The sequence below is a fragment of the Podarcis vaucheri genome (assembly GCF_965113315.1).
Source record: "Podarcis vaucheri genome assembly, chromosome: 3".
NCBI classification, from domain to species: Eukaryota; Metazoa; Chordata; class Lepidosauria; order Squamata; family Lacertidae; genus Podarcis; species Podarcis vaucheri.
Genome location: NC_138761.1, coordinates 65,801,631 through 65,821,720, shown reverse-complemented (window position 1 = coordinate 65,821,720; position 20,090 = coordinate 65,801,631). Strand labels below are relative to the sequence as shown.

The 20,090-nt window shown below is 45.8% G+C and overlaps 1 protein-coding gene across 1 annotated transcript in view; it reads right to left on the bottom strand.

Moving 5' to 3' along the window:
- Positions 1 to 20,090, bottom strand: part of LOC309528707 (uncharacterized protein) — a gene marked incomplete at its 5' end in the record, with an annotated part of 120,563 nt that overhangs the window by 38,131 nt on the left and 62,342 nt on the right. Inside the window, one exon of the mRNA XM_082216304.1 lies at positions 4,216 to 4,332. Within this exon, the coding sequence (XP_082072430.1) occupies positions 4,216 to 4,332 (117 nt within the window). The remainder of the gene's footprint in view (positions 1 to 4,215; positions 4,333 to 20,090) is intronic.

Here is a 20,090-nt window from a genome sequence, read left to right as displayed (position 1 = left end):
CGGGACAGTGCATCCGCCATGATGTTGGTGTCTCCTGGGACGTACTCTATTCGGAAATCGAAGTCCGCAAAGAACTCTGCCCAACGTATCTGCCTCTGGTTCAGGAACTGCGCCGTGCGCCAGTGCTCCAGATTTTTGTGGTCCGTGCAAACCTGCACTGTATGCTTGGCGCCGATCAGGAAATGCCTCCACGCCTTGAACGCTGCATGAATGGCCAGCAACTCCCTGTCCCAGATGGTGTAGTTCTGCTCCGACTTGCTGAGCTTCCTGGAGTAGAACGCTCCCGGCCTCCAGACCCCCTGCGGGTCTCGCTGCAGCAGGACGGCTCCCACGGCTCTGTCTGACGCATCTGTCTCTACCCTCAACGGTTTACTGGGGTCGATATGCAGCAGTTGCTTTTCCGACGCGAAGAGACGCTTGAGCGCTTGAAAGGACTGCTCCGCCTGCTCCGTCCAGATGAATTTCTGTTTCTTGGAGCTGAGCGTGTCCGTAATGGCCGCCGTCTGCATCGCGAACCCCTTGATAAATTTGCGATAGAAGTTGGCAAAGCCGACAAACCGCTGTACCTCCTTCCGGTTTCGCGGGCTCTTCCAATCCAACACCGCGCGAACCTTGGTGCTGTCCATGGCTAGTCCCTTGTCCGACAACTTGTATCCCAGGAAATCCACCTCCGTCGTGTCGAACTGGCACTTCTCTAGCTTGGCGTACAGTCTATGTTGCTGCAACCTCCTCAGCACCTCCCTCACGTCTTGGTCGTGAGCTTGCTGCGATTCAGAGAATATCAGGATGTCATCCAGGAAGCAGACGCACTTCTTGTAGAGGAGCCCCGCCAATACGTGATGCATGAAAGCTTGAAAACAGTGAGAGCCATTTTGTAATCCAAAGGGCATAACTCTGTACTCGTAGGTGCCCAGGGGCGTGAACATGGCCGTTTTCCACTCATCGCCCTCCCGTATGCGGATGAGATTGTACGCCCCTCGTAGGTCCAACTTGGTGAACACGCGTCCCTTGCGCACCGTCGCGAGGAGGTCGTCAATCCTGGGCATGGGGTAATCAGACGGCTTGGTCATCTGGTTCAAGAGGCGGTAGTCCACAACGAGTCTTTTTTGGGGCGTGTCTTTCTTTTTCACGAAGAAAACGGGACTGCCCCCCACTGCCTTGGACTCTCTGATGAAGCCACGCTCCAGATTATGATCAATGAACTGTTTGAGTTCCTGCATTTCGTCCTCAGACATGGAGTATAGCCTCCCCTTAGGCAGCGTCGCCCCTGGCAGGAGGTCAATCTTGCAGTCATATGGCCGGTGAGGGGGTAGCTTGTCCGCCTCCTTCTCGCAGAAGACCTCCAAAAAGTCCGCGTATTTGTGGGGAACTGTGTGCAGCGTCCCCAACTGTAGTTGCGATTCTTCCTCTTCCCCCTCCCTTCTGGGTATAATGCAGTGTTCAGCGCAATAAGAAGAACCGAAGATCAGCTGTCTCTGGTACCACGCCAGTGTCGGACTGTGCCTGTCCAGCCAGCTCATGCCCAAGACGATGGGAGTGTCCGACAACTGAGTGACATTAAAGCTGATGACTTCTCTGTGGTTACCTAATCGCATCACCATTGGCGGCGTTTGCTGCACCACTTGCCCCCCTAGTAACTCTCTCCCATCCACCGTGACGACTTGCAGGGGCAGAGTGGCAGGCAGTAGCTGTATAGCGTGTCGCTTCACAAAATCCTGCGCCATAAAATCTGCATTACTCCCAGAGTCCACAGTGATCGGGACGTCTATTGTGAGTCCATTGGGCAGCTGGAGCGATGCGGTCAGTTGCACGACCGGTTTGGGCGGGAGGGGGTCTGTGGGTTGCAAGATCTCTGGGGACTGCTTCACTGATACGTCTGGCTGGGCCCCAGTACTTCCGTCTCCAGCCAGACATCGTCGTTTCCCTGCAGAGGTTCTTTGTGCTGTGTAGCTGTCTCCACTTTAGCAGCGGCTGCAGTGTGCTTCAGGCTCCTCTGGGGACACTCTTTCGCCAAGTGTTGCGGACTTTCGCAGATGTAGCACTTCCGGGTCCCTCTAGGAGTCTTAGATTTGCCTGCTCCTGGTGCTAGGGCTCTGGTTGCTGACTGAGCCCTGGCACCTCCCACCTCCATAGGTTCTGCTCCCCCTCCTGGCGGAGGCGTGGATTGCGCACGCTCTGCTTCTCTGGGAACGAAGGAAAAACTTCTCGCTGCTTCGCGCCCACTACGCCCCTCCTCCCTGGCCCATGGGCGTTCTTCTAGCCGCACTCCCGCAGATAGCGCCCTCTGGACCACCTCCTGCGTGCTCTTGGGTCTCTCCCCTCTCGCAATTTCGTCCTTAACTGGGTTGCTGAGACCCTCCCAGAAGAGATCTCTTACTGGAGGCGAATCTCGGTCCCATTCTAAAGCGCTGACGAGTGCGAAAAAGCGTGCGTGGTACTGTCGTACCGTGGCCCTGCCTTGTTTAAGTCCATGTATCTCCCGTCGCGCAAGATCCACATCTATGCTAGATAAAAAGCATGCATCCATCGCTTTGATGAAGGCATCCGCACTTTGAAGCGCTGGATCCTTATCCCTCCACAAATTGCGCAGCCAAGCTTTAGCATCTCCATGCAAATGGGATAGGATAAACCCCACCTTCTCTTCCTCATCTCTAAAGTCCTTTGCCAGCAGTTGCAGTGCACACAGTACATCTGCTCGAAAATTGGGGTACTGTTGCAGGTTCCCATCAAAATGCTGCACAAGACCGCCTGATCTCCTTGCCAACCCAACTCCCTCCGGCTTGGGTCCCGTTTGTACCTGCTTGGCAAACGCTTCAAACCTGGCTTGGAGATCTCTGTAGGCGAGCGCTGCTTCCTCCTCCCTCTTTCGGGATGCTAATATCTCTGTGTTTAATTGTGTCACTGCCTCTTGCAGATTTGCGATTCGCTGTTCAGCCGTCATGCCTGCCGATTTTGTGAGCTTGAGTCCAGGCACCCCTCTTCACCCCTCGCTGCGCCTTCTCCCGCTGCGGTGTTTCAGGCGCCTGGAACTTCTTTGTAGGGGAGACGAGACTTACTGTCAGAGCTGCCACCAGGTCCCAGCTCACACCGGACCACGCTAGCCAACGTTCACTTTATAAGAGTCTTTATTGAGTTACAAGTTTCATGTCCGAACTGCAGCGTGCAGCTCTACACCTTCCATTCTAGGTCGCCGAAGTCTCGTCTGACTCTCCGCCCCCTGTGCACCAGCTTAATACCCTAGCCTTGCTCCACCTCCTACGCCTCTCCCTGCGTCTCTGGGTCCCACTGCTCCTCCTAGTCTCCTCCCTCCTAGACTCCTCCGACGCTGAAGACCCCCCACTTCCTTCCTCCTCCTTTCGGCGGGCTTTGGGACCCGGCTCCCTCTCCGGGCTGCTTGCTGCGCCAGCTTCCTCTGCATTTGAACTTGGCGCGCGCGCCCAACTCCCTGCCTTCCTCTTAACCGTTGCCTCGCTCTCTGAGGAGGGCGTGACCACCCCTGACTCGTGCCCTCCCTCCTGCTGACAGCCTCCGGAACCCGATGCCTGGCTACCTTCCTCCCTGCTGCTCTCAGTCTTGAGCGTGGGTCCCGACTTCCAGCTGCTGCCGCTCTCAGTTATGAGCGTGGGTCCCGACTTCCAGCTGCTGCTCTCTGAATCTCCTCTGTTCCCTTCCTCCTGGGGTGTCCCCCTGGATCCCCCCCTTGCTCTGCTCACTGGGGCTCCCTTTTGGGAGTCCTCTGACTCACTGCTTAGGCTTGGAGATCTCGGGTCGTCATCATCACTCATTCTCCCTTCGGATTCCTCCCCCTCGCTCTCTGTTTCCTTCCTTCTCTGCGTCTCTGCTCCTGAACCCCTGACACCTTCTGTCTTATGCCTTGACCAAGATGGCCTTAGGTCTTTAAACACATTGTTACTCACTGTGTTTCATTTTCTGGCCACCCAAATTCCTTTAAAGGCCAACGAGAAGGAAAAGACCTTATTTCAGCACATATTTTCTAATGACACAACCTTCCTTCAACTCTTTTTGTATATAAACCATCACGTCATTCCACTTGGCTAAGGAAGGGGGAAGTATACGAGTACGTGTCTTTCGACCATGAAGTTGCTAATATTATTCAGGCAGTGTTTCATTCTTAGACTGGTTTACATTCTTTCCCAGTGAGTGAATGTGATAAGCACAAGTGTCTATTTATAACCAACAGTGGATTAGACTTACTTAATGATGCAGTACTTGGTTAAAAAATCCAGAATGGCTGGCCTGACTCTTTGTGTTTCTTCCATCATAACTCTATTATTCTGGCTCTTCCTCCAAAAGCTTCTCTTGATATGTGGCCTGTGGCAACACAACAAGAACAACACCCACATTTTGGGGGAAAGTGAGTCATAAGTGGGGTTTTGAGAGACACATTTCACACATTATTCCATTAGAAGAATGACAACATATTATGGAGTTCTGGGGGAATTTAGGATATCAGGTTAATTCATAAGCCTGACTGAAGGTTGATGACATAATTTGAAAGAAGCACTAGTCTCAGTCTGTACCTAAAGTGGATAGTGGGAGAATGCAGTATTTTTGAAATAAGATAAGTGAACAGAAGCAGGAAAATGTATGGTCACACTCATTAATTTGCCCTCAACTCCAACTCCACAAATTGCATCTCCCGAATTGTAATTTTGCTATTTTGTTAACCATCTCATTTTATTATCATTCTTGGTGCCTGTCATGAATGTTAAAGCCAGCCGAACTCTTCTTACCTAAGGTGGTAACCTTAAAAGGGTGTTGCACATAACCCCCCCCCTTTTATTAGAAACACATATTAAAAATTAGCTATTTACTGGGGTTTGGGGAGAAGTATGGGGAATTGGGTACCGTTTTGTCAAAAAAAGGGGAAAGTTTCAATAAAATTTGAATTCTGGCTGTCAAGGGGCAATTTTCCTTGCTACTAGTTCCCTTAAGTCAGAGAAAATGTTGGTCTTTAAGAAGAACCAAAACATTTAAAGTGTCTACTGTTATCTCAGAATAAGTTCCTGTGTTCATTTGCCAAAATTGGACAATGTATCTTAAAAAATTGCAGCTAAGATGCATTGTTATTCGGGGGCCAAAAGAATTTGAGGTCAAATACACCAAACGTAAGGTCTTGTATGAAGTTCATGGCAATCTGTTCTAAGTCACACATAAACAGGCTCTTTCCAATGTTGACTCATTCCTTGAAAATCCCCAGTGATGGGGAGCAGCTTTGTAAGATAAAACAGTTGGTTGAAATCCTTTAGGAAAAGTCTGGGGAAACAACAAAGGCTGCCACATTTCTCTTACTGTTGCTAACATCATCATTATTAGCATTTGCTAACAAAAATTAAAAATAAAAGCAGGCCCTGCTTACAAGCTTGTAATCTACAACACTTTACACAATACATTAAGGAGAAAAAGAAAGTATAGAGAAAGAGGAAAATACACTTGTCTCTTGAGAAGGCACTGGACTCAAACAACAAAGGAGGAGAAAACACTGAAAATGGCAAGAGCTGCTGAAGAAAATAATATATAGAAGGTGTATCCCTGAGTTTCCCAGACTGATGTGACTAGGGCTGCATGCATACTTTAAAGCTCATTGTCCCACAACCACCAATAATCCTGGGAAATATAGTTAACCTCCCACAGAGCTACAACTCCCAGCACTCTCAATAAACTACAATTCCCAGGATTCTTTGTGGGGAGGATGCTTTATGAATGCTGTGTGCACAATCCAAGAAATGAAAAAGAGGGTGTGGCTATGCAGATAAAGGAATGCAGGGGAGGGGCCAGAGCTCCGTGACTGAGCACATACCTTGCATGCAAAGGGTTTTCCCAGCCTGTTCCATACTGTGAGTATATTAGGGTTGCCAAATTCCCAAAAGTAAAAATCTGGACAAAAGAGGTCAACCTTTTTTCCTTTTCTTTTTTGCAGCGGGGGGTTAAGTTGTTGAGGGTTTTTTGGGGGAACATCTCCCATGAATTAATAAGTCTTTGGGCTTTGTGGGGGGGGTATTAAAAAATTACTCTAGCTGCCATACCTTTGGGTGGGAGGCTGTGGCTACCTGGCTCTTAATTGTTGATTGGCTGAGAGGCTGACTTGGTCACTTTGGCAGGAAGGTTCAGTGAGGGGAGCCCAATAGGGGAGCTTGGTGACACCCCCCCCACACACTTAGGCTCCTTTGAGGGTGATTGGCAGCTTCTGAAGCCTACAGCTCAGGGCTGTAGGGCCAGGGACAAGGCAGGACCACCTCCGATGCAAAGTTGCCTTATCGGTTTGGAGTTTTGGAGCACCGTGGGGTGGTGATGCCAGAAGTCTCCTTACTCACGTTCAGAGTGTGGCCGAATAATCTGGATATGCAGATTCACTGCCTCTGACCTGGCAGGGATTGGACTACAAAGTATAGATAGCTCAGAAGACACAGCATGAGACCCTTAATTTCAGTTGTCGCAGGTTCAAGCCCCATGTTGGGAAAAAGATTCCTGCATTGCAGTGGGTTGGATTAGATGACTCTTGCAACTCTACAATTCTATGGTTCTGTGATACCCTTACAGCTGAGGGATTTTCCTGGTTTGCGGTCAGCTCCCACACCTATTGTTTCCCTCTGCAGGCTTGATCTACCATTGAATAAAGTGGCCATTATTCAGCCCAGCCACACATGCGCAAACCTTTATCTCAACCCTTGGCCAGAAATGAGGAGTGGGTGAGAGTGAGGCTTAAAGATGGGACACAAACAATAAGAAGACTATGGCTATTCTCGAACGAGACTTAAAGTGGTATTCTACTGCATGGATGCTTTTCTGCAGTGAGGTCAGTGTCGAAGTATTTTGAAAATCCCTTCTGTAATCCAAACAAGCAGAAAAATCATCCTACCCGCGCCTCTCAGACTTTCTTTGTTTTATTAACACAGTTTTTTAAAAAACATGCATCATGATCTCATCAAGAGGTTTTGAAATCGTGCCTTTCAATTAGAGCATTATGTGAAACAGGACAGCCGTAGGGTGCAAAGGCTTACAATGGAGCATCTGTAAAGATTAGGTAGTTCCTTGTGTGCGGGACAAATGCCTTAATGTGAGGAGGATCACAGGAAATTTTAGTCTATAAGCTTTCAAAATACATTAATAAAGGGATTCAGTTCTAGCCAGAACATTCACAAGGAAAGCAGATGCCATGTCCTTAAGTCACCCTGCTGAATAATCTAGTACACTGTCCCCATAATCATCATCATCTCCTCCCCCCCCCCTTTGCCTTTATGAGGGTTATGCTCTCTCAACCTTGGTGGTGATGGCAGCTACTATAAGGGTAGTGGTATCCAAAGTTTTGTCCTGCATTTTCTGCCCCCCTGCCAACCACTCTCCATACATTTATGAAAAAAGAAATTGTTTTGTTGTACCTGCTTTATTGAGATGCCCAGCCCCATAATCATTATCAAAAGACAAATCTGGCCCATTCATTGGGTCCCAGATGAGCAGTCAATCTGCACAGTGAAGTAGGCTTCTGCTGCAGATCTGCTCAACGAATGCGTACGGTCCGCAGCTAGGCTATACAAAGAGGCTCTGATGTATCTGCTTAAGTGAGTTTGGTATATATGGGCCACCTAAATATGGTCCCTACCTCTTCTAATTTGGGGCAAAGGTGGGAATTGTAGTGATTATTTGGTATAAGAAGTGCATTTGTTAGTAGTATCAAAAACGGAGGTCACATTGCTGCTACTGATGGGGAAGTAGAGGGGGAGCGGCAGTGATGTTGGTGTGATGCAATTGCACTGGTGGGACCATTAGATTGGCTCAACCAGGGCATTTGCACTGCATTAACCCCACCATTGCATCCCCCACAGACCTAATAAGCAGCAGTAACTCAACAAACCAGAGGTCAGGTGAGCATTGCTGCTCCACCATGTCATCTGCTACTGCACACCATGTATTTATTTATTTATTGCATTGATACGCAGGTGGCGCTGTGGGTTAAACCACAGAGCCTAGGGCTTGCCGATCAGAAGGTCGTGGTTGGAATCCCCTCGACGGGGTGAGCTCCCGTTGCTCGGTCCCTGCTCCTGCCAACCTAGTAGTTCAAAAGCACGTCAAAGTGCAAGTAGATAAATAGGTACCACTCCGGTGGGAAGGTAAACGGCGTTTCCGTGCACTGCTCTGGTTCACCAGAAGCGGCTTAGTCATGCTGGCCACATGACCCGGAAGCTGTACGCCGGCTCCCTCGGCCAGTAACGCGAGATGAGTGCCGCAACCCCAGAGTCGGTCACGACTGGACCTAATGGTCAGGGGTCCCTTTACCTTTACCTATACTGCCTATATAGTAAAGTCCTCTGGGTGGACTCTAGAAGTTTGCACACATGGCAGTCAGCCTAACATTAAGAACAAAAGTAACTCTTTCACAGCAAAATGCACACACCATTTTTTTCAATATTCCCTTCAGTTTTCATGCAAAACAAATACTTCCATTAAATATACACACACCACCATTAGTTAGTCATTTTAGATATTAGAAAAAAAAGATCTTCAGCATGTGTTAGATTTCCATTCTTTGTAAATCCATGTGATCATCCAAAGGATTTGGAAGACTTAAGGCCTACACACAGTACAAATGCAAAAGGAATAAGAAGAAATAAAACTCCTGCATTAAAGAGCTTTACTGGAAGAATAAGCTGGGATAAACTGATCATTGCTGGCACTTAATGTTCTTTTTCTGTAGCAAAATGACATTAGCACTCCCAGAGAATGATCATAATGACTAATTGAAAGCATTATTGTTTACTGGTTAGCTGCTTATTTTCTGTCAATGGCAACAAAAGATTACAGCTACCGCAAAACATTTCCAGAAGGCAAAATGACCTTTATTGTTTTCTGTTTGAGACGGGTTCATGTTTTTGTGGAGAGATTCTGACAAGATCAACACCGCTATCCCTAGCATCACATAGCATCCCAAAGAAAGTGTGCCCATATATCACAAACGGGTCCTGTTTAACTCTTGGGACCAGTTCCAGGTTACGGGAAAAGCAGTAATGTGGGGAAATACATTTGCCAGAAATCTAACGCTCTGAAATACAGTGAATCGTATCCAAGAACCTTTGAAATCTCTGATTTATGTGCCCTTTATTGTTCATTTTTATCTGTTCATTTTAGTGTACTCATATTCCATCTTTCTTCCATTATGGAACTCAACACAGCAGCCTTCTCCCGTCCTGGAGTCATGAGTATCCAAGGTAACTACAGTTGCCAAACATGGGTATTTGTTTCTTGTTTTTTCCTTCTTTTTCTCTTTGTCTTTTTTTTGTAACTTTAAAATTCTCAATAAATATCATTTTAAAAAAACCAAACAAACATGGGTAGAAAGCCAAGTGGGTTGCCAACTCCTAAAACAATGGGCTGTCTCATAACCCTATGGTTAGACTCCTTTTCTTCAAGAAATGGGGCTGGGAATTCAGAGAAGGAATTGCCACCAGGGCCAGCCCCAGATGTACATGCAACAGCAGAAGCACTCGAATGACAGGCTACCATTGTGCTAGTAACTCTCCAAGCTCAGTTCTCCACATCCCACAGCACTTTGTGATGTGTTTAATAAAGAAAACCTCACCAAAATTCACCAACATGTATGAATTTATCCCAATATCAACATTTTTGCAAAGCAAATTGCCCTGATAAAATGCATTTTGAATACTATTTTCAATATATACATTTTATTGCACGCTTTATCCTAGTATATGCATCCTTGCACACATTATGGGGCTGGAGAACGGCATTGCAAAATTCAAGAAAGAGTCTGTATTTTGCAGGATGGCTGTGTTTTGGTTCGTGTATTCTTTCAGAAAGTGTGAATTAAGTAGGTTCACTTTTAAATGACTGCATGGAATGCTTGCTGTTGACTTGATAGGCATTATGGGAAATTATGGTTGAAAGTTACTGAAATTTATTTAGGATCCAGTATTGTGAGATTTGGAGTACCTTTTGTGAAGTTTATGCACACCTACTTTGCTGTTAAATCATACTTCAGGTGATCTTGTGTTGCTACAGTCAGCTAGGATACGGTGTAAAAAGAATTCATTTAAAGTGACTTCTAGACAAAAGTGCTTTTTCTCCAGGGCTGTGTTCAGGGAAACTGAAATGTTGTGCATTACAGCACTGTTTTTCGGTTCCTACTTTGACCTTCACTACCACTAGGAGGGGGAAAGGTCATTCAACACCTCCTAGGCCAGGGCCTAGGTGGCCAGAAGGCTGGACTGTTCTCAACAGTATAAAAACAAGTTAAGTTGCTTGTTATTATTTTTATAACTGCCCCTCAGGATGCAAAATGCCAAGGGCAACATACTAAAAATATAGGTACTATTACAGCAACTTCAAGAGAGGCTAAATTAAAATGCTTGGAGACCAATGCCAACTGTTTCCTGTGCTTTTGCGAAAGAGAGATTTCGTTTCCCTGGCAGACTGGCAACAAATGGGCTATAATGGGGAGCAAGGCATGAATATTATCGCAAGTCTTTTTCCAACTTAACCCATGTGAACTGTGTTAATGACCACACAGTGATAAAACTATTGCTCCCTCCTTAGTATAAAGCTGTCTTTTATGGGCACATTTGGATTTGAAAGCAGACTCTCTTGTTGGGTTTAAATAAGGAGGTCTCCTTGGCGATCAGACTCCAGCTAATTAAAACCTGTCCATCTGTTTAGCATCTGACTGAAAGATTTGCAACTGGAAAGTGACCATGAGGCAGCAAAAACATTTTTCTAAAAATAAAAACAAAAATATTCATGGAATGTCAAGGGCCCTCCAGGAATATCAACTAAGAAAAGTCACTGCAAAATCAGCTCATTAGCAGACGAATCAGAAAATAGCCAAGTGACGTTTACCACAAAAGCTCATTTAAACCCAGACATTTCATTCTCCACAGGTTTATCAGAAGCTGGGATTTCTCCCCCCCCACTCCCCAGCCCCAGTAAGTTATGCTAATAGCAGAACAAAAAGCCCATGCTTCCAAATGTGCATTGTGAGGAAATTCTCTGAATATTACAAATAACTGCATAGCAAAATGTGGTGGTAGTTTCGTCTCACACCTGTACCCCAGCCTAGTGCCGAGATGCACATACATCTGTGTAGTCGCATTGTTTTCAGTGGATCTTAAGTATAAATTTGATATGCAGTAGAAGGTGCCCCATCAATAAATCTATTTTAATGGGCTTGGTATTCACCTATGTGGCTGCTGTTGAATGATAACAGAGATTTTGTTGTTGTTTAGTCGTGTCTGACGCTTCGTGACCCCATGGACCAGAGCACGCCAGGCACTCCTGTCTTCCACTGCCTCCCGCAGTTTGGTCAAACTCATGTTGGCCGCTTCTATAACACTGTCCAACCATTTCGTCCTCTGTCATCCCCTTCTCCTTGTGCCCTCCATCTTTCCCAACATCAGGGTCTTTTCCAGGGAGTCTTCTCTTCTCATGAGGTGGCCATGGTGAAGGGGCTTGAATAACTCAGAGAAGCTATGAGCTATGCCGTGCAGGGCCACCCAAGATGGCCAGGTCATAGTGGACAGTTTTGACCAAACGTGATCCACCTGGAGCAGGAACCAGCAAGTCACTCCAGTATCCCTGCCAAGAAAACTCCATGGACAAAGATAACAGAGATAAACTAATGCAAACCTTTTGGACAGGAATCCCTTAACAATACCTCAACATAAAACAGTCCACTGCCTATCCTAATCAGATAGCAGCAGCTGGAGTGGAACCTTCTATCTAATGAAGGATTGCATTTCTTACAAAATGGGGAACCAATATCCACACCTGCTGCCTTGGTTAAATATCAGATGCCTGTCTGCTACTCCCAGCTCCGGGGGCCTTCACTGCGAGAAGTGAAGTTACAGGGAACCAGGCAGAGGACCTTCTTGGTAGTGGTGCCCACCCTGTGGAATGCCCTCCCATCAGATGTCAAGGAAATAAACAACTATCTGACTTTTAGAAGACATTTGGAGGCAACCCTGTATTGGGAAATTTTTAATGTCTAATGTTTTACAGTTTTTAATGTATTGTAAGCCACCCAGAGTGGCTGGGGAAACCCAGCCAGATGGGCGGGATATAAATATGATAATGATAATGATAGGTAGGTTAATTCAAAATATCAAAATATTGTCATTATTTTTAAATGCAGTGGTATCTTGGTTCTCGAAAGTAATCTGTTCGGGAAGTCCGTTTGACGTCTGAAACATTCGAAAACCAAGGTGCTGTTTCCGATTGGTGCAGGCGCCCCAGAAACAATAACCTACAACCACATCGGATGTTCGGCTTCTGAAAAACATTTGAAAACCAGAACACTTACTTCTGGGTTTTCAGCGTTCGGGAGCCAAAATGTTTGAGTACCAAGGTGTTCGAGAACCAAGGTACCGCTGTAATGGTTTAATTATATATTTAGATTGCAACTTATGGTGTGCAAGTTGTATTGGATGGGACCTATTCTGATACAGCACAAGCAGTGAAGACATACTTTGGCTTATCCACCAACTGCATTTTTGCAGCATGATCCTGCAACGTCCAGGCTATGGAATGGCAGAAGCCTTGGCAAAGTTTACATCATCATTGCAAGAGGGGGTGGGTCCAGGGTTTCTGTTCATCTGTCTGTCCATTCATTCATTCATTCATTCATAATATTTATAGACCACCTTCTAGGGCCAAACCCTGATAGCTGCATTAGCATGGCTGCAGTGAGCTAGTCATAAGAGCTGGATCAAACCAAATGTACGTCTAGTCCAGCATCCTGTTCCTCACAATGACCAACTAGATGCTTATGCCATAAACTTTATGGAGAGCCAACAAGAAGGTCCTGGATACAATTGCCCTCTTCCACTGTTGTTCCCCAGTTCTGGTATTCAGAGGTGTGTTGCTTCTGCTTCCTGGAGGTAACATGCAATCATTCGGACTGGGCCAGTTGTGGCCTTTTGTAGTTCAAGATGCTTCTTACCCATTCCTTCAACCCTTTCCACTTTTAATATCTGTAATATTATAAGGCAGCCTTTTATATGGTCCATTCCCTCTTAGATGAGGAAGGGCCATTGCTCAGTGACAGAACGTCTATTTTATGCACAGAAGGTCTTGGCAATCTCTAGGCAGGGCTTGGAGAGACGAGACCCTTGCCTGAAATCATGGAAAGTGTCTGCCAGACAATGCTAGCAATACTGGACTGGGTGGCTAATGGTCTAACTCAACTCAACCTTCATATGTAATAGCTCAGGTCAGTTTAAAAGCATCATACACCTGCAAACTCCTGAAATATATTCAAGCACTGTACTCTAGATAGACGGGAACGTCTCCTTTTGGTGGAGTACTGTTGACTTCATTGAACTTTTCACTTGGGTGAGTTTTGCTTCCTGCACTTACAAATTGCTCATTCCCACTACCATTGGCAAGCAACTGCAGTATCGATGAGATCATTGTTTGCTCTTTGGAGTTTATAGAAAGGAGCTGCAGCCGGATCATTTCCCTCATTGTCAGATTATTTAACCAAAATGTCATTTAAGTTTACAGTATTATAAAAGAAATGTCGCTCTTCTGGTTTATTGTTCATCATAGCAAATAATCAAACCGCAACTAAGTAGAAGGCTTGGTGGATTCCCCCCTTTTTTTCTTTTTAGCGTATCCTATGTTTGAATATGAGGATGATTAAAATCCATTATGTTCTGGCAGAAATTCACTTTCTTCTGGCTGGGAATGCGGCCTGAAGAAAGTGAGAAAGCAAAATCAGAGAACAAAATGTTTCCTGATCCCAAGCTGCACAATTCCTCTGTGTGTTCGTAACAGACTGTGCGGCAACAGAGGCCTCCGAGGCATGACGTCCCCTGTTACCTGCAGTTATTTTGTGGTAGAAACTGCCACTTGAAAAACCGTGTCACAGGCTTGAATCCAACTAGTTATTGCACAAGCAGAATGCCTTCCACGTAACTTAATTTCCACCTCTGTGTATTGCACACACCTCCGCAACTCCCCCATCTGCTCTTAGTTTCCTGCACCCCTATGGAGAAGATTTGAGGGGATGTGGGGTGCACACAGAGGGAGGAGAGGAGGGGAAGGTCTGTTGCGCAAGCAGAAGTCATTCCGTGTCCCGGCGCTGTCAGTCAAGGAATGTACAAAATGAGGAATTAACTTGTTGTTGTCTAAAGTACGCTTATAAGTTGGGAAAAAGCACGTCTATCAGTCCTATGATTCTCAACTACTCCTAGGTGTGCACTCGATGGGCAGTTGCAGCAAAAGAGAGGCCCTGTCCCAACTTCAGCTTATCTATCGTCCCCACCTGAGCTGCGTGCAAGCAGGTAAAGATTACATCGGTGTGTAACCTGCTTCTGCTCACCCCTTTACAATTCTCACCTGGACCTTGGAGACAGTGGAGCAGGAGAAGTAGGGGCAGGAGGAGGAGGTGAGGAAGCCCTTGGGTCTACACCAGCCTTACTTATCTCTCCCTCCTCCTGCATCAAGTGTCCTTCACTCTCCAATCCTGCAGCTTCTCCTGCCTTTAACTCTTGTCTCCTGGCTGCTACAGATTCCACCAGACCATGGAACCCTTCCTGCAAGTTATCTCAAACCCCACTTCACCTGGTGCCCACGTATCAGTATCTGACCACCACCCCTGAGTGCCCAGCTAGTCCCTGACATCCCACTCACTCAGTGACTCTGTTGAGTCCAAACCTTAAAATATAAATATGTATTTGTTTAGGTAGCACCCATCATTATGTAGCTGGAAGGGAGACTGTTCTTGCACTTGCGGGTTTTCCACAGGCATCCGGTTGGCCACTGTGAGAACAGGATACTGGACTAGATGGGCCACTGGCCTGATCCTGCTTGGCTCCTCTTATGTTCTTATCAGTGGGCATGGCCCTTTAGAGGGAGAAGATCAAAGGTCACTGGCCCAGGGGGATGTCATGATCCTGAGGCCTGCCTCCCCATCTTATCCAGCCCTGAGAAAAAGAACTATTCACTAGGAGTGGGGAATGCTCAGAATTACCAGACTAACAGTTCTGAAGCTGCTGCTGCAAAAAAGGAAAACAGATGAAGAACATTTTACTGTGGATCCAGCTTGCTTTCTGAATGCCGGTAACGCAATCTGAGAAACATGTTTACAAATATTTCAAACCCTCATGAATCTTGTGAAGGAAACAAAATATAGCAAAGGACAGGAACTCTGATCTTTATGGGTGTAACTAATGATACAAGACTACCACATCTCCCATCTGTGCAAAAGATGTGCTAAAAATAAAAACAAAAATAATCACGTCATTGTTTGGGGGGGGGCGTTTGGAAGCAATAATGTCAGCAGCCCTACAGAAGCCAGAGAGTGAGGAAATGTCTTGCCACAAGTCAGTGATAATGGGTAAGCAGACCTACAAATTGAAGACCTCCCAAGCTAAATGGCATGTGAACAGTCCCACTGTCAATGCTTTTGAGCAGTTGATATCGTTCTCAGCTGAATGTTGAATCCCTTGCTTTTATTTGTTTGCCAGAAAACTGTAGGAAATCTTCATATCCTTGAGATCACCTCACAATAATTCACATGGGGGGGTTCATTTGCCAAAGATGGTCAGGAACTTCAGTAGGTATAAATTTGTAAAAACTGGGGAAGAAGATAGGATGTTGTTAGCCAGTCCTTGTAATGAAGGACAGTGTGATTTATATGGTGGAAATCCCTCAGGATCTCTGTGGAATAAGTAAAGTAAAGGTAAAGGGACCCCTGACCATTAGGTCCAGTCGTGACCGACTCTGGGGTTGCGGCGCTCATCTCGCTTTATTGGCCGAGGGAGCCGGCGTACAGCTTCTGGGTCATGTGGCCAGCATGACTAAGCCGCTTCTGGCAAACCAGAGCAGCACACGGAAATGCCATTTACCTTCCCGCAGGAGAGGTACCTATTTATCTACTTTGATGTGCTTTCGAACTGCTAGGTTGGCAGGAGCTGGGACCGAGGAATGGGAGCTCACCCCGTCACAGGGATTCGAACCACCAACCTCCTGATCAGCAAACCCTAGGCTCTGTGGTTTAACCCACAGCGCCACCCGCGTCCCTTTTGTGGAACAAGTAGTGCTGTGCAGAAACCTGTCCTCCATCAGGTCGCATATAACCTCTCTGATACCATCATGAGCACCAATCATCATGAATGCATGAGAAAAGGGGCATCTGGATGTTCCCCCTGCCCTTTCTTGGCCCTATGATCCAATTGAAACTGTCATCCCATATCTTAAAATTGTGACTGGCTAGTGTTCCTCCCCCCCCCTCCAGGCCGTGTTCCTTGTATCTCATAAATAAAGCACGTCTCATTGCTGACCCAAAGTAATGTTTGTCACCTTTGTCACCGCTTCTGTGATCTGCTGCCCACACGGATACTCACGTGCAATGGTAGCTACCTCAGAAGTAAAAACAAACAACTCCTTTCAGTGTTTTGGTGTTATTTGCATGCAAAGTTTATAAAGGAGCTACTCACTGGAATACTAAGAAAGATAAACAGATGGCAAAACTCTAAAGCCTGTTTCTGGAAACCTACTTGGAGAGAACAGCTAATCCATTGTTCAGAGTCTGAAAAATATTATGAGTCTGGAGTGGGAAATGGATGTGGAGAGAAATCCAAGAAAACAAAGTTCAAGGAGCAGAAATTCACTGCGGCTTTCCTGAACCAGGCACAGAAGCCCAAATGTAGAGGAGAGACCATGTGGGAATGTAAAAGGTGTGCATATGGAGCAGTGGAATGGGGAGGTGCATAACCAGAAGACAGCAGCAACATAACTGGCTCTCTAAATTCAGAAATGCCAATATAAGAGTTTCCCCAGCCTGATGGGTAGAACTGTTTGTTAAGGGTTAGACTGAAAGCAGCAGCTGTTATGGCAACAAGGTGTGCCAGTTACATAACCATGGCAGAGATGTAAATGGAAAGGCAAACTGAGCTTTATTTATATCAGCATTTCCAAATTAAAGAGGAAAGGAAGGAGGGACAGACAGATGAACAGAAAACTGTCACAAAATTCAAAGAAGTATGAACTTCAAAGGCTAGCTGTGATTTGGTTTGTGCATTGTTTTGGAAGGTGTGGATCAGGTAGATTTGCTTTTAAATGTGGGTTGAACTGAATTTCTCGCCAACCATACATGCAGGAAATTTTGTCCACCACTGAACTTCTTATTGGGGAAACCCTGATATGTTTCCCAGCAACACAGTTTGGAATCTGTGATTCTAACAGATTTTGGTCATAACTAGATGTTATGGAGACACATGACTGCTGCCAAAAATGGCATCCCTGTGCTCAGTCCTGCCCTAATCCCTTTTAACATCTTGTGAAAGTCTGCGTTGAAGTAATCATTTACTTGGGCTTTCATCAGATTGGACCTCTGAAAGAATTCCAGCTGACAAACACTGGTAAATCCCGGGATTTGCACAGTGAGAAGGTTGATACTGAGTTTCATCTACTAGAAGAGAGGTAAATATTTAGCCCTGGCTATTTTTATCTAAGCCATACTTGGACAAGTGCCAGAGTAAAGCATCTAAGCAAGGCAAGGCCCTGAAGGAACACTGTGAACTCAGCCAGTCCCCCACCCCAATAATTTATTTCTCTCCGCAACTTTCTACTCAGAAACAAAAAAGGATGCAGACAGGAAATAGGATTCCACATAGGACTACAATTAATAGGAAATGACAGGCATAGCTGGAACTTATAAACAGCGATCTTTGTATTGGCTAAGAGTTGTTGTTGGCATCTGTCTGGTCTCGAGAGACAATGGAGTGCTCCTCCAGGGGTGAAGTTAAACCACTGCATTAGCAACACTGAAGTGACCTCCCTGGGTCACAAGCCTGGGCAGTGTGAATGGAGATCCTGGTCAGCCCACTTGACAAGACACCCCCCCCTTGTCCTTGCTGATGTGGTCCAAAGAAAAGCAGAGCAATATATCTGGCACCAGCTTGGCTGCAGCAGTTGCCGGAAGGAGGCATCCAAGTCACCTTGGGGACTCCACTCCATATTTTTGTAGGATTTACTCCTTAACTCTTTCTTCTCCCAAAAAATATGCCTCATGACAGTGGATTTTTAGGATCAGAGTTTTCCTCCTCCTAGATGGGCTACCTTCCCAAGTTGATGAGACCCATCTATCTGGGTAAGACAAGCTTCCTCAAACTCGGCCCTCCAGAGGTTTTGAGACTGCAATTCCCATCATCCCTGACTACTGGTCCTGCTAGCTAGGGATCATGGGAGTTGTAGGCCAAAAACATTGGAGAGCCGAGTTTGAGGAGGCCTGGGCTAAGAGTAAGGTCTGAAAATCCTCTATGCTCACATAAAGTGGGGTGCACTTTCTCCAGTACACGCCCACATGTCCAAGTAACTGTGGTGGCATTCATGTTTATCACAGGCCACTTGGTTTGGATGTGATAGGAAGATGCTTTAAGATAACAGTTACTTTACTGGAGGCAAGCACCTAATAGTTTGAAATAGCTTGCATGAGAAGGGAGGGGCCTTGTTCTCTTCCCTACTGTCTCTTTGGCCTGTGAACTCATGGAAACAAAGAAACCGAACCATTAAAACCAAACACACATGCTCACATCTATGTTTGTGCCAGACAAAGCAAAGGGGAAATGGAGAGTATTCACCCACCCTAGTCAATGTCCAGCATAATAATTAGGAAGGGAAATTTAGTTCACTTCCTGATCATCTGTTGATTAAACATTCATTCTGATTTGTTTGTTGGCGTGATATCACTTCAAGCAATCCTACACCTAACCCATACTTTTCAATATACTTTCCTGCCACCTCCTTTATCAGAAAAACTCCCACTCTCTTTTGGGGATGGGGGAACAGGTTTGCTGAGCTAGAGCACCAAATCCACTTTAATGGCATAACCCAAATTTGCCAGTAAGTGATTCAATCCTACCTCAAAATAGTGATGGACCCTAAAAGTTCCAACAAAGAGCAGCTCAAAGAAACTAAGGAATCACTTTCCCAAAGAAACATACAAGGAACTTTACACAGGCTCTTCCTTTTCTGGGAGCACAGGACTGGAAGAATTAACTTGTGGAGAGTTAACTCTCAGAGCAGATTGGCATGTGCAATTTGGTGCCGTTTCCCCCCTTTGTGTGATGTCCCCACTGTGCAGAAATGGACACATTCAAAGGGGAGGGAGAACATATCTATTTTTAGGGGAAAGTGCCTCCACATAAAAAGCAGCCCCAGGCTGCGTTTTGCTGATGCTGTGAACAGAGGCGTTACTAAATACAGATGTTAGATGTTGTGTCTGTCATGTTTACTTTTTGAGTGGTGTGGAGCACCATGCAGAGACCAAAATAAACTCAAAGTGGACATGCAGATTTTGTTATTCTAATAGCATCATATATGCACTCAAAAACACTCATAAATATATGGAAAAGTAATTTTCAGATCACAGCTTCATCCCAAGACCTAAAGCCATGCAGGGCAAGCTGGAACAACAGTGTAAATTCTTTGTAGCAGAGACTTTTTCCTTGAATAAATATGTAACAAGCTTAGACCCATGAAAAAATGTTCCTGGTTTGTGCCAGATTAAATCAGACGCACATCAAAATGTGCATCCGAAAACAGATGCTGTCTTAACAGAACTGAACTGATGCTGACAACATCTGCATTTAGATGGGCTTCCAAATGTCCATTTGAGAGCAGATATTTTATAATTATATGGCACTGATTTCTGCGGAATGAGCACTTGGATACAAAACTGTGCGGCTTCTACTAAAAGCAATGCATCACCAACAGGCTGTATCTCCACTTGACTGCATATATGGATGTGCACTCAACTTATCCCACTGTCCTTTAAATTTGCAATTTACAGTATATTTGGGGAGTAAGAAAGGAGCTTGGACGAGGTGGGCCTGGGGAACTCCTGCTCTGACACCAGTGTCCTCTCCTGCAGTTGCATGGCTGACTTGCATGAGGAAGGAAATAGTACATGGAGGAGATGCACTTATCAACAAGCATCGAATCCACCTCCCCCCTTCCAGACTGCAGCAGGGCTCTGCATATCACAATTTAAAGGATCTGGTAGACAGGTAGGAGCTACCTGGGCTCAGAGAATTTGAGTTCCACATTTTGTCCTATCT